The sequence below is a fragment of the Rhinichthys klamathensis genome, unplaced genomic scaffold (assembly GCF_029890125.1).
Source record: "Rhinichthys klamathensis goyatoka isolate OS25496 unplaced genomic scaffold, OSU_Roscu_1.1 h1tg000256l_1, whole genome shotgun sequence".
Taxonomy (NCBI): Eukaryota; Metazoa; Chordata; class Actinopteri; order Cypriniformes; family Leuciscidae; genus Rhinichthys; species Rhinichthys klamathensis.
In genome coordinates, this window is record NW_026606778.1 from 1958556 (window position 1) to 1973736 (window position 15181).

General features: G+C 37.1%; 1 protein-coding gene across 3 annotated transcripts in view; it reads left to right on the forward strand.

Moving 5' to 3' along the window:
• Positions 1 to 14627, forward strand: part of ston2 (stonin 2) — a 29017-nt gene extending 14390 nt beyond the window's left edge. For 2 of the 3 annotated variants that reach the window (XM_056267162.1, XM_056267164.1), the window contains 4 exons: positions 3475 to 3657; positions 9329 to 11197; positions 12689 to 12891; positions 14073 to 14627. In XM_056267162.1, coding sequence (XP_056123137.1) covers positions 3475 to 3657; positions 9329 to 11197; positions 12689 to 12891; positions 14073 to 14150 — 2333 coding nt within the window. In that variant the 3' untranslated portion in view covers positions 14151 to 14627. Of the gene's footprint in view, positions 1 to 3474; positions 3658 to 6674; positions 6994 to 9328; positions 11198 to 12688; positions 12892 to 14072 lie in introns of those variants that run through there. The other variant, XM_056267163.1, reaches the window with a different exon arrangement.
• The last annotated feature ends 554 nt before the right edge of the window (positions 14628 to 15181 follow it).

Genomic DNA, 15181 nt, shown 5'->3' on the forward strand with positions numbered 1-15181 from the left:
TCTTTCAATAAAAGATTATTCTTTCAATTTTTCAATAAAAAATGATAATATAATATTATCGTCTAAAAAGTATAATATATATATTATCCTCTAAAAAGTATAATATATATATATTATCCTCTAAAATATAATATCTTTTTATCAGGCTCCTCCCCTTTTGGGCTTTATTATATTTCATAATTTATGATCCAAACCTTTTCTAATCTTGACAAAACACATATTGTCAAAAAGGTCTAAGTCTCAAGGTTCCAAATTTTGTGACAGAATTGATATTTGGACAAAAATGTATTAATTTGTTAAGGCAGAATTATCAAACTAAATTCAATGGAATGTATGTCACCCGGTGGCTATTTTTGGTACTACGCCAAAACAAAATCTCATGGGAACTTCAATTTTTGTGATATCAACTTCAAATTTGGAACACTACTTGGTTAGATGTATAGCTTTGATTTTATAGTAATTTTAGAGTAAAAAATATTTTGTAAAATATATATTTTTTACAAAATAAAAAAAATATAGTACAGTATATTTGATTTACTGTAAATTTAAACTTCCATAACTTTTTCATACTTTCATTTTTTGAAGTGTTTTCACTTCAGCAATAATCTGCTGAGTGTTTCCTTTAAAACAAGACAGAATTTAGGTCTATATTCCAAAGCATTCTTGAATTACAACTATTTAAGTTTGAATAGTGCATTTTAACCCCCATTCTCAAAAAGGGGGCTGACAGCGAAGGGGTTAAATCAAATGAGAAAAAGATACAAAACACTTACAGTTACTGTCACCTCCCGTTGCTTGACTGCTTCTTTCTAATAAGTGCTACAAAACACACTGTAGTGCGAGCTGGCTTAGGCCACGCCCAAAGGTGTCATAAAACAGTGTTTGTAGTCATCCAGTTAGAAATGTTGACTACAAACACGTTTTTTCAGATTTTCTGTTGCTGCGTTCTCTCCATATTTACGATCCTTTGCAGCCTTTAGCCGCTGCCTACAATGTTCTGGATCCTTCACCGTACCGAAAGTAACTCGCTCTTGCTAAATGTTTATTCTTGCACCCGGGAACTATAGTTGACACCATTATAACTAAAAGTTTGCTAAGAAGTATTTCCTACTAAAGCAAGGTGGTTTTTGACTCTGGTCAAGCGTATCCATAGCAGACTAATGGGAGTGGCCTTGGATTTAAAAACATTTTTTTACACATTTCTACTGCATAGGCAGCCAAGTTTTATTGAAAGCCCATATTGCCAGTGATGAAGTACCCCTTAAAGAATTTAAACTAATTCAGTTTATTAATTTGAGGTAAGAATCATCATAATTATTTCAATTTGCATTGTCATCATGGGTGCCAATGAGAACAAGAATTAACTGTTTTAAAAAGGGGATTTTTGTTGGGCATATTAGTGAAAAGCAGGTCATTTTGTCATTTGCAGCATCACTTGTTTTCTCTCCGCATCAGTTGTGAAGACACACTAAGATTGTATTCCTTATATTTTCCTTTGGTGACTTAATGTGAGGAACATTCATGGAGTTCTGTAGAAATCAAAAAGTTTTATGTTCAATTTTAAAAGTTGTTGAACTATCATTCTTTGTAAGTTGCTTTTCCTAGTAAACATATCGCCATGTTTTATTTATTCGCCAAAGCAAGTTTGTCTCTTGTTTTGCCCTTGGCAAGTAATATTCACTATATTCCTCTTAGTTGTTAGTTGACTGTACTTTAATTTTTCAAACTGATGATGCAGTCGTGTCTTAGACTTATCATCATAATCATATGACACATCATCTTTTTTGTCTTTGTCACTGTGATACTCACAGTCAGATGATGTCATTTCATTGCTTCAAACCACTTCTCTGATGTTTTTCTTCTTCTTGTGTAATAAAGGAAAACATTTACATGATATCCGTTCTTTATCCATTTCAACCCATGTCCCCAATTATTTAGATTTTTCTTTTAACATTGACACGTTCTTCTTTATGCTGTAGGTAGGGCATAAAAGTTTTAAAGAACTACTTTTGTGAACTCTTTTAATTGAGCTCCAGGGGAAAATCCATTGAAAGGGAATAAAACCCTGTATGGTTGGATTTGTTGCTAGGCAGTGTACACATCCTGCTTGGCATGTTTCTGAATCCCAATTGTTTGTTTAAGCATCAAAGTTGCCTACATGTATTGAAAGAACTGGAAGTGTGTCATCTGACTTTATATATTTACTCCAACCTGAATCTAGAACCATTGTTGTTTGAAAGCATTATTCTATCTACATAGTAATTCATAACATACAAAATGTGTCCTCTGATAGCAATTACAGCAGTGCTAATTAAAATCATTGAGTAGATTGATTCAATTGTTTGACGAGGCTGATACACATCAGTATGCTGTGCTATCTCACCTCACCCTTGATGTTTAATCCTTTTACTAAAGAATTTTTCCCCACTGTGAATATTTAATAGTCTCTTGTCTTGTCCTAATTCAATGATAACACCTGTTCATTAGCGACGCACATTTATTTGCACACACACATACAAGGGTCGTGCACCATTCACTATTAAAAATGACAATACCTTTGGATTCCAATTCAATTTCTGAATTTGAATCGAATTCTACTATTACAATTAGGAGGCAGAATTGCTACTATTACAAATAGGAGGCAGTTGAATTTCAGTTTGAAAAGAAATAGTTTAAGGAAAGTAATTTAAGGAAATTAAAATGGAATGAAATTCAAATAAATTATAGGAACAATTATCTATACTACCAATAAAAAGTTTTTTTATTTTTATTATATTATTTTTAAAGAAATTATTTGATTCAGCAAGGATACTTTAAATTGATCAAAAGTGACAGTAAAGACTTAGATTCTATTTAAAAATAAATATTTCAAATAAATGCTGTTGAACTTTAAGAATCTTAAAAAACGTATCACAGTTTACACAAAAAAATATTAATATTAAGATAAAAATCTTATCTTAAAATAAAAATATTAAGCAGCACAACTGTTTTCAACATTGATAATAATAAAAAAATGTTTCTTGAGCAGCAAATCAGCATATTAGAATGATTTCTGAAGGATCATGATACTGAAGACTGAAAGCTTTTTCATCACAGTAATGAATTACATTTAAAAATATATTAAAATAGAGCACAATTATTTTAAATCGTAAGTAATCATATTTCACAAGATTTTACTGTATTTGGATCAGTAAATGCAGCCTTAAGAGCATAAGCGACTTTCTTATTTTTGGATGAACAATTTCTTTTTAAATCCAGAATTTTGCTTGTTTATTTTATGAGTATGTACCACAAATGACTTCTGACTCTGAAGAAGACGCATGGGCGTCGAAACGTTATTCATTCTGTACAAATAAAAATAATTTAAACGTTCTGTGCTCCGGTCCTGCTCCTTGGTCCTAGCTAGACCTTGGGTCCTTTTTCCTATGTACCACAAATGTTTAACTCTATAAAGATATTTCTGTTTTATTACAGGTCCCAGACACAGCATTTGCTCTTCAGCCAGTTTCTGGAGTACCGTTCCCCCTTCAGAGAGCAGCTGGACCACCCAATCAGAGGAGCAGAGCTCCGTGAGCATGGGGGCGTCTTCCTGTGACCTGCCCTCTCTTAGCACCGAAGAGCCACCCAGTCAAACACCCTCCTGTCCTCACTCTCCAAGTGAGTACCACACACACAGTCTATACTAGTTAATAAATTGGTAACTCTCATCATCTGAACGTCTGCAAGTGGCGGTTTTATATTCACCCAATGCCTCAAACAGTAATCAAAGTCTGTCCCCTCGTGACAGAAGGAAGTGAGAATCGCACAGGAAATGCTTCACACGCTGAATTATCCATCAATAAATCCCTTCCGTTGCTCAGCACAGCCTCCAGGGTCGCATCCAGGAACACAGGCGGAATGAAAAGACGGCAGGTTTAGGAGTAAATGATGAAGGAATCGGGACAAATAAATTCTCGCGGCCTGTGACAGCTGCTCCTCAGATGCTCCTCTCGTGTGAGTGATGGTGGCTCTGAAGGAACGCTGTGCTGATTTGAGGCAGGACGCTCTCTCTCTCTCTCGCAGGTAATTTGCGGCGGAGCGGGTAGCGCTCCTACACGATCCATCTCAGGCCTCTCGCCTCAGCCCTCCAGCAATAGCTCACTCAGACCAGGGTTTCTATGGAGACAGGAGAGGGTGAGGTGCTTAAGACGGTTTTATTTATTAAAATGCAGCATGCTTCATTTCTCAGACTGAGGGAAGATGAAGTCACTGGAACAGAATTTTCACCTCAGGGAGAAGTGAATAGCAGTGCATGATACTGAGTGTTAGTTAAAGCAGATGCTACACTAAATAGTCAACTGTGTAATTACGACAAGCTGCATTAGAGTTTTATCATAAAAAGATTTGAACATTCTTTAAAAAAGAATATAAAAAAGATTCTTCACTTTTTTCTTTTTATTTGTAAGAATGTACACTATGCAATTTAAAAGTTTGGGGTCAGTAAGGTTTTTAAAAAGAAATTGAAAACTTTGTAGTCAGCAAAAATGCGTTAAATTGATCAAAAGTTACAGTAAAGACATTTATTATGTCAAAAAAGATTTCTCTTTTCAAATAAATCCTGAAGAAAGTGGTTTCCACAAAAATATTAAGCAGCGTGACTGTTTCAACATTAATAAGAAATCTTTCTTGAGCATCAAATCAGCATATTTGAATGATTTCTGAAGGATCATGTGACACCGAAGACTGGAGTAAAATTCAGCTTTGTCATCACAGGAATAAATTACATTAAAAATAGAGAATATTTCACAGTTTTACTGTATTTTTTTATCAAATAAATATGGCCTTGGTAAACAACAGACTTCTTTCAAAAACATTAAAAAAGTCTTACTGACACTAAACTTTAAATGGTAGTGTAAGTCTACTTTAAGTTACTTTGGATAGTAGCATAACAGAATGAATAATCTGTATATAATAATAATCTGAATAATAATCAAACTACTTTTGTACTTTTCTTCTGAAGAATATGCGAGTAGAAAAAAGGTGTTCTGAGAGGTTGCTTGCTGTTGCTTTCGGTTACATTAATGCTAGTCTCTGGTCTCTTGATATGACTTGGGTTGCTCCATGGGATTTTTTTTTTTCATCCATTGTATCGGCCAGATGTCGGCATACCTGTCCTCAACAAACCTGAAGATTTGAGGTGTCATTCATGCCTGTAGTACAAATAATCTACATGCTCATAACACATTTGCAATTGTAATAACAATCATCAAGTCTTTGTAGAAGCATTTGGTTTTTTTTGGATTTTCCATATGGCCTGTCTATGAGAGACACCATTAGACCTACCCACAGGCCTTTGCTCCTGCTCTCACTATGTTGAAATCTTGGCAGCAGGGTGTTGTTCTGTTTGTTTTCCTTTCACCATGTGACCCATGGGTGTTGGTCCATGATTGTTTATTTACATCTGAATTGAGGGTAAATTTGCTTGTAATTGCTGATTATTTGTGTACATAGTCCGCTGTAATTGTTTGACCTGCTTTCACTGTTTGTACACATTGCACATCAACATTTTATTTTTCTAGTGAATGTTCTTGGCTTGTGTTGTGTGTACTTTAAGCACTGTATGCCAAACGTTTTCTTTAGAGGGATTCTTTGTCTGTGATTTACAGCTTTTATTCATGAATGAAACATAGTTAGCTATGAATGTGTCATTGTAAGTCGAGAGACTATCGGACACGAGTGAATATGAATATTTATGCAGCAAGGCAGGTCTTTATGAAAGCTTTCTGATGGGACGTGCAGTGTATAAAGGATATACAATGCACATTTTCATTTCCTTCTTATTCCATTTCCGGTGCTACATAAGAATAGTGTTGTTCATAGAGATGCATTGGGTGTGTGCGCTCAAGAGAGAAAGAGAAAGACCTTGTGTGTATGTGGTTTTGTCATATCCAGTGGAGCCCACACAGAAGGACATTGTCGTCAGTTTACAAATCTCTACAGGGAACAGCAGAAGTAAACTAATCTCTGATCAGTAGAGGTTATGGAGTAGAGCAACAGCTTGTTTAAGAGCACATCCTGCTGGGAATCTTGCATGCTTCCTCACCGTCTTTGACCTTTGACCCCTGCAAATGTCCTCGCAAAACACTCGCCTCCTGTGATTCACACCTGCAGCTATCACTCCATTTCACATTATTGGAAAGATCTGCCTGCTTCTCACCAGCATAGTTTGGCAAGTTTCAAGTTTTTTTTACTTGTTTGAAATAAATAGCTTGAGGGTTTAAAATGAAATATTACAGTAAGATTGCCAATCTTGAGATCAATACATGTATTTGATGTGAACAATAATCAGTTTAAATGGGTGTAGTAAATTCTGCTGTAATCCCCTGTTAATGCTCTGGGTTTGTTTAAAAGGACTGATCTGAAACCAGCAAAATAAAGGTCAGTAGCTCAGTGCTGAAAGGATTGTGCGATCTCAAAGCAGATCAAGACATCAGGGCAAACACAAGCTGTCACCCATTTGTCTCAAGTCTTAGTTTGCAGTCAGATGCCGGTTGACTTGCACATTTTATAGCTGTATGAAAATAGTTGTTTGTTGCACACCATCATGTTATTGATGAGTCAGTTTCTGCATCACATTTCCACATACGGTAATGTCTTCTCTTTTATATGACACATAATCTGGATATTCATGGACATGGTTACAGACAAACATGAGAGAGCTAAATGCGGGTGACTTTCTGACCTTGTTTCCCACCAGTCGTATTTTTAAAGACTGCATTTCTGTGTTGTGGTGTGGCAGAGTTTCTGTAAAGACAGCTATATGTCAAATACTTCAGACTCCTCCTGAGAGGGAGGCAGGCAGATCAACAGGCATCTACATGTCTGTGCGGGCACTCCACGGACAGAGGAGGTCATGTGACCTGCTTCTTATTGCTTGGTGCCTTAGTGAAATCTCACAATCGGTGTCCCATCTGTTTTCTCTCTTTAGCACCTGGACTCTTGACTGCTGTACTGGTGAGTCTCTTTCCCTGCACTGTTGCTTTGTGGCAGGCTTTGCATAGAGTGTTTGTATAAAAGTTTTGAATGACTTTGGCTTATAAATGCTTCTGGATCAACATTGTTGCGATAGGAGTTTTGATTTTCACCATTCTTCCTTCCTCTTTTAAGAAACATATAACATGGGCATCTTTTATTGCTGATTAAGCATGCATTCATCTTTCAATTCTGTATTTTAAGATTTAAGTTTGTGTAGTTTGTTTAAAAAAAGAAGCGGGGTGCGAGTATTTGTTGGAATCCCACTTGGCATAGCTTATACAGCTTTAGGATCAGCACTCTATTTGTTAGAAGTTTGAAGAAATACCAGTAAGTTGATGCTTAGCAACAGGCTTTTGCTTTTTTATGATTTACTCAGTAGAACGGAGTAAACTAACTTGAGCAGTTTTGCTTAAGCAAATTGGTCATGTTTTAAGGATGTTTATAGTACTATTATTATTATTTTACTGGAAAAAAATATATACTGAATAAGAAAACAAATTTTGCAGAGTTTACGTGTGTTTTGCAATTAAACTGCAGCTTTGTTGGAAGAAAAATATTGATAATATTGTCAATTTGTTTGTTTTTTTGTGTGAATTTAACTTGAAGTTGGTTGGACCTTGAACCTTTCTGATGGTTACAATTTGTATCTCACCCTCTGGCTGATTTGATGTAGCTCATGTAAGAACATGAACAAACTTGCTTTGAAGGTGTGCAGATTCTGTTCATAAGTATTCATGTTCGGGGCATTGCATTCACTGGAATATTTTTTTTCTGAGCTGGGATAATCTTTTAACCTCCTTCCTCCAGGGCTGACAAGATCTGAGTCTTGAGGTCTCTTTATGTCTGTGGTTGCTTCTCTGTGTGCAAATGTTGTGCATTGTAGTCTTTTATTACTTTCTGTTATAGGAACTGTTTCAGTTGAGTAGATTTGTAATGTGATAAACCCTGTTGAACTAATATGAGAAGATTAGCAAAGCCACAAGCCATAGCGCACACACTCTCACATTAAATAGTAAATGTTTTAAGAGACTGGGAAAAGGTAGCCTGAACAATTCAAGTACACATTATTAGCTGTTTATGGATTTTGCTCTATAATTCTATTACAGATCATAAAAAGGGTTGTTTGTGGCTTTTGATTTGGTCTATAATTCAATTTCAGATCATATCATTGCTGTTTGTGAATTTGCATGTCAAAGTCTGGGAGTGCATATATGCTCTCATTGCATAGTGCAGTCATGCCAGTTTTCAGCCTGTGAGACAGACCATTCACTGAGTGCTTTGTTGCATTGGCAGAGAAAGTAGGTCTGAGGTGGGGAATGCTGGTGCCTAGCAACAGGTAAAGACTCTCTCTCTCTAATTTGGCATTGGAGAACTGGAACAGACAAGAGTTTGAGCTTGATTTTAAAGTACCAAGAGAGCAGAAGGATTCATTAATGAATGGATGATCATTTTTTTTTATCACTCTTATTTATGCTTATTTGCCTAAGGTACATTTATAATCAGTGTCTCCTTTTTAAATTAAACTTGTTTACATGACATTAAAAAAAAAAAATGACTCTTTTAGTGTGAAATCAATCTTTTGAAATGCATATAATCGTACTTACCGAGTCAAAATGAAGGCTGTGTTGAACTGTTGCTTGGGAATTACTATAAATTATTAAATAATTGTGGATTAGGGTAAACAAAAACGGTAATAATTTATGTAATGTGATAAATAGTCAAATTATTCACAGCTACATAGGGGAATTTCATAAAGTAATGCAAGCTCTTGATCTTGGTGTAACTATAAAGATCTGTGATCTTGGTGTAACTATAAAGATTTTTTTTTGTCCTAGTGCAAAAAAAACCACAACTCTCAGACTGAAAATGTATTTTTCGTAAAGTCACTTACACCTCTTGTTATGAAATATTAATATATCTGTATTGAAAATAATGTGTAGCATGTGAAAAGAGAGTGATTGTATGTATAAGTACTTGTGAATCGTAGTTGATTAGAAGCTGTCTCCCTTCTGTTAGTGGAAATGTCTTTCTTTCCAGCTTTTTTCTTTATTTAGACCTAAATAGTCCAACCATTGTGACTTTTCAGAAATAGGTTTCAGAAATAAACTCAAAGGGCAGTGGAAACACCAAGGATGTCATCCATTTTCTTGTTTATTGCATTGTCTGCCTCTCATAAATATGACATGTGCCTTCGTTTCTGTTGATTCCTGTGAGAGAATGCTTCTGTTATAAAAGTATTTATTATTAAATGTCAGAGAGCTCAAATTTGATCTGAAAGTGTTAAAACAGCTCTGTCTTCTTTATTTATTGATAGATTCTTCTGTGTGCCAAGAGGATGAAGAAATAACCATGGATTCGTTCAACTGTACAGCAAATAACCAACACACTAATGGCCATTCATACGTCACCTCCAACCACTTTACCAGTTGGGTTACTTTTGATGATGATGAGGACATCCAGTCTCCAGGGAGACCTTCTAATATAAAACTGGATAATCTCAACAATTCTCCATTGCAGGATGCCAACAGCAACTTGATTTCCTCTTCCATTTTTGGTCAGATGACAGAGAGACGCATCCTGGACTTGGCCCCTAATGGCACCAATTCCATCTTTGCCTTTGATAACACACTATCGAACAACAGTGTCCCTTATAACAAGAAGAACCCTTTCCTCAATGATGAGTTCTCCGACCTACAACCTTCTCCTATTAACCCTTTCAGTGCCTTTTTTGACAAAACAGACCTGAAAACGTCCAAAGGCATTGGCTTGTGTCCAGAGGCACCGAATAGGTCCAGCTTCAGCTCACCATTCTTTGAGTATCAAGACGATGATATCAAAAAGGAATCTATTTGGATTTTTTCAGCTCAAAAGGACTCTGCATTTGGAAAAGATAGTGTCCCACCAGGCTTTCCTCTGGATGGTCTGGATCAACTCAAGAATATACACATCTCTGACCCTGAACATGACGGTAGTCCTACACTACCAGATGATTCAGTGGATGAAGTTTGCTCAGATGATTCCACCTATGAACCAGACCACATGACTTCCCAGGAAGGCTGGCCCATGCTCCTGCGCATCCCTGAGAAGAAGAACATCATGTCCTCACGTCATTGGGGACCAATATTTGTCAGATTGACGAACAGTGGCCAGCTGCAACTTTTCTATGAGAAAGGGCTGGAAAAGCCCTTCAAAGAGTTCCAGCTGAACTCCCAGCATGAGATATCTGAACCCAAGCTCCAGAACTACGACGAGAACGGCCGGGTTCATACCATCAGTTTAGACAATGTGGTTTACAAGGAGAAGAGGAAGATCCAGCCCAAGGTCACTGTGGTTCATTTGCCCGTAAGAGAGCAAGTGGTGAAACTTGGGACCACAAACTACCAGGACTTCTTGAGCTTTCGTCATGCTCTGCAAGAGAGGCTTGTAGGACTCTCAGTGGATCAAGAAGGTCTCAACTGGCCAACGACTTACACTGACGAGGAGGTCCACGTGGAGGTGAGAGATAACTTTTATGGGATTCTGTCCAAAGGGGACGGCCGTATCTTGGAGCAGCTAGTTTTGAGCCGAGTGAACATGCTAGCATTCTTGAATGGATCTCCACCTTGTAGTATCGGCCTAAATGATGTCCAGGTCAAAGGTAAAGAGGTGGTTTCTCGGCATGACATAATTCCCAACACAACATCACGTTGGATTCAACTGCGGGATTGTCGACTGCATGAGTGTGCAGACCAGTTAGAGTTCACAGAGTCCCGTGCCATTACGTTTAGTCCACCGGTTGGTCGTCGCTTTGAACTACTGTGTTTCCGCACTGCGTTCGCAGAAAAATCCCTTCCCTTCACCCTGAGAACAGTCGCTTGCGTCAGGGGTGCGGAAGTGGAGGTTCAGTCCTGGCTGGTGATGTCAACGGGGTTCACATCCAATCGGGATCCTTTAACTTTAATACCATGTGAGAACGTTGCTATCCGTTACCCTATACCAGAAATTTGGGCAAAGAACTTTAGGCGGGAGAGTGTGACGGGAGAAAAGTCCCTGAAGGCTCGATTCAATAAAGGAGCCAGCTTTGGTTCAACCAGCACATCAGGGTCCGAACCAGCCATGAGGGTCACGATCGGCACAGCTAAATACGAACATGCCTTTAGGTCTGTGGTGTGGAGGATCAGTCGCCTGCCAGACAAGAACTCAGGTGAGAACTTAGGTCTGAGTTTGAGGTAGCTATGGGGTCAAATTGTGAGACAACAGGAATTATCTTGGCCCTTGAAAAAGTTTTGAACGCAGGAAGGTATCCTCGGTTGTTTCGAAGTTTAAAAAGTAGTTGAGAAGTCACACAATGATTGTGTTTTCACAATGAATCAATTGCTACCACTGACAGTACTCATGCTCTTCCCTGTTTTGTTGTTGTTGTTGTTTTTCTTGTCAATTTATTGACCTAAAAATCGAAATAGATTGAGCAGTAGCGTAGAATAGCCATGATGTGCTCTCTACGTTTCAGGTTAAACTGATCTTGTTCTCATCTGTTACTCCTATGCAATATCAAAGCTGTGTTAGAGCTGTTTTGTTTTAGCTGTATTTCATTAGATGGAGGTTAGATCAATCAAGTCAGTAAATGAACCAACAATTTTGTCACTGTGTAATGATTTTTGGCATTGCTCTGTATGAAAGATTAGAAATTATGCCAATATTTGAGAACGCTACTCTTATTTTAGTGTGTTTTTCTCTATTATCATGATTAGAATATTAGTATAGATAGTAGATTAATGCTTTTTATGTTTTGATGCTGCTGAATAAATCCTCACAAACCCCCAAATCACAATGCTGCGGTCCCAAGCCATGCCTCTAATGCAGTATTGACTCTCAAAGCAAGTGCGGTGGTGTAGAAATAATCTTTTATCCTTTTTGTTGATTTTCTGTTGTCATAGCGTTTGCATTGTGGCCAGTGCTGGTATTTTTTTCTGTCAATGGCCAGTGCTTTAGGCTTTTCAATAGTACATCAGCAGGGATCCCCTCCCCCTGCATGAATCTGATTGGTTAGACAAAGCTCAAGCTGTCATTATCTGTTAATTCACAGACTCACTGTCTTGACATCCTTGAGCTTTACAATTCAGTGCAATTCTTTCTCTCTCTGTTCTCTGAAGTAATGTATCAAGTAATTTAAAAAAAAAGAGTTAATTTACTCACCAACATGTCCTTCCAAACCCGTATGACATAATTTTTATAGACCATAAAAGGAGATATTTTGAAGAATGTCTGTCAGGCTCCTAAAAGGACAAAAAACACTATATAAGTATCATAAAAGTAGTTCATATGACTCATGAGCTATAGTCTTCTGTAGCCGTACCATAGCTTTACAAGAGCAATGTTAAAGGATATGTTTAGGTTTAAGTTTAAACATTCACTGAATATTAGTATTTTTTGCATATTCAAATATGTGTCGCCATCAAGATGAACATAAATGGCCTCACTGACATCAAGTCTGGCACACCTGACATTTCTTGAGTTATCTTCAGTTCATTTTAGCAGAATCGAGGCCAGTTCTGTGCTAATGATAAATTATACATTACGCAGCTCGGGTCCTTCATCTAAAAAGCCATGTACTGTAGTAATTTGCATTCGTTAATTATTTGCTTTAATATTGCATACATTACATTAATATGGTTGTGGATGGTATTTTTCGTAGCACTGGGACATCCTCATACGTTCTTCTGTCGTCTGGAGCTGGGATCAGATTGGGAGGTGCCTCCTAAGTTTGAGTGCCTGGTAGAGGTTGAGTTTGACATGCCCTCTGCTTCTGCGTCCAAAGCCACCGTTCGCTCTCTGTCCGTGGGGGACAGAACTGACTTGAAGAAATGGATCACCTACAAATCACATTACTCCTATCAGGTAATTGTGTGTGTGTGTGTGTAAGGAGCAGTCAAACTAACAAAACTTTCCACACCTTAGGGGTACACTGTGCCACTTTGAATCAGTATAAATATAATACGAATTTAATGCATTTTTAAATAAAAATATGAACATTTTAAAGTGATTTATTAATGCACAATCCAATGTCTTATTTTGCTCCAGATTACTCAGATTTTCATTAACCAGCCACAAAATAGATTAATATTAATTAATACATTTTATTTATAATATGTCAGTGCATTAGTTAAAGTATTTGTAATAGTTTTAATATAAAGGATCAGTGTAAAATATAAAATATGTATTTTTATATATAACATAATTTAAAAGTGCTCAATCGTAGGTAGTTATATATGATTGGTTCTTTCTAATACTGTATACTGTATACAGTGTATAGTGTCACATCTAGCACGTTTGCTAGATTAAAGGTTGGCACATCTTACCCCACTGACCCACTCCCCACTAAATATGTGTTAGCGCAGTGAATAAAGCTTTGTTTATACCTTGTTAGATTTTATACACCTGTCCTCACCCTCAAAATCACACTTTAGGAAACCGGTAATTTAATCTGGTTATTTAGTGGGGATTTTCAAACCCTTCGGGACGGGTCTAAGCTAAATGTCATGTACCCTTGTGACAAAGCCACTGAAAGACAAGTTGTCACCCTCAAGCAACCTGCTATGTCAGCTGCCAGAGCTTGTTTTCCCTACTGCATTCCGAACATGTCATTAAGGTGGCTGGAGCTGTTTTCTACAAACATCTGTTCCTATTACTGTTCAGCAGCCACAGGGAGTGATTCATCACTGAGCAGAGGTGCGCAACAAACAGCAGGGCGGCAGGAACAAGATGTAAAACTCTGCCTGTAACCTCCGTATTGGAATGACAGCGAAACCTGCTGATGAAGCATCTTGCTGCATATGATAAATGCATCATAGCTGCATGGCAGGACAGTGGCAGAAGGTGTCTGAACCCCAGTGAGGTCAGTCATGGGCAGATTGAAATGAGATGAGCACGTGGAAACAGGTGATGCCTGAGATTAGGTCGTTCCCGTTTTCACTAGGTTATTACTCCCAAATTCCTTGCCTTGTAATCGACTGCCTCCTTGTGGCAAGCATTTGCTACTACTCAACTACTCACTTGCACTTGCTTCTGTTGTCCTGTAGGTGGCAGTCGAGCAGAAGAATGAGAGCACATTGGACAGTCCTCAAAACGAGAAGCCAGACGAGTGCACTCATCAGTGAGGAACCAGGAAGAGAGGGAGGGTCACAGGTTGCACTTGTTGAACGAGAGAAAGTTCAACCCTGAACTAGTTTTCGTTTACATTTATATTTTGAAATTGAAACATATTCAGTAAGAATGATATATAGAAAGGGAAAACACCACAGACCCCTCGCAAAACACTACAGCATATTTCCAGATCTCCACATTTGTTGCATGTCTAAATATTTCAAGAATATGAATTACCATTGCAGCAAAGTACAGAGCTTTTATTTTACAGACATGAAAACATTGCTCTGCCCATATAGTGAATAACTCACAACTCACATCTCATTAAGTCCAATAATCATCTTTGCCTGAAACAATACAGCTGCCATCTGTACTGCAGATATCACTGAGATTTTGTGTACATTTGTGTATATTTTGGCCTATGAAGAGTCATTTGTGTAGGGTTACCGGGTACATTTTCTTGCTATTTAACTTTGTACAGAGAACAATGAGGGACTCGAGGGACATTTCCGAACTGTTTTTAATTAGAAGACAAATAAGTAACTCACTAATTTCTAGTTAAAAATAAATGCTTTTATAATGTAATATACATGTATAATGTATAAACTAGTACAAATGTACTAGTGATGCGAATTGTTTACCTTAGATTTGTGTTCATGAGTCTATTAAAAGCACATTTTAATTAATTTTTATGAATATATTTGAATTCCATTTACAGGCTTTTTTTTTTTTTTAGATCAACAAAAATTCCAAATGAAAATATAATTCACGTTCAATTGATCTTCAATCTTGAATTCAAATTTTGCCAAACAATGAATTCTTAAAGCAGAGTATTCCTGTGAGGGGAAATAGATCATGTATGTCGAATACCCTGTACTTTGCACATCTTGTTGAGTTTAAATGAGTGTTTTTTTTTTTTTTTTACTGAGTTTAACAATTACTTGAGTTCAAAATGACTAAAGGGGGTTTACATTTTGTGTTAAACTATTGAAAACTGCTGTAATGATGTCTTTAGTTTTTTTTTTTTTTTTTTTTTTGTGCTTTG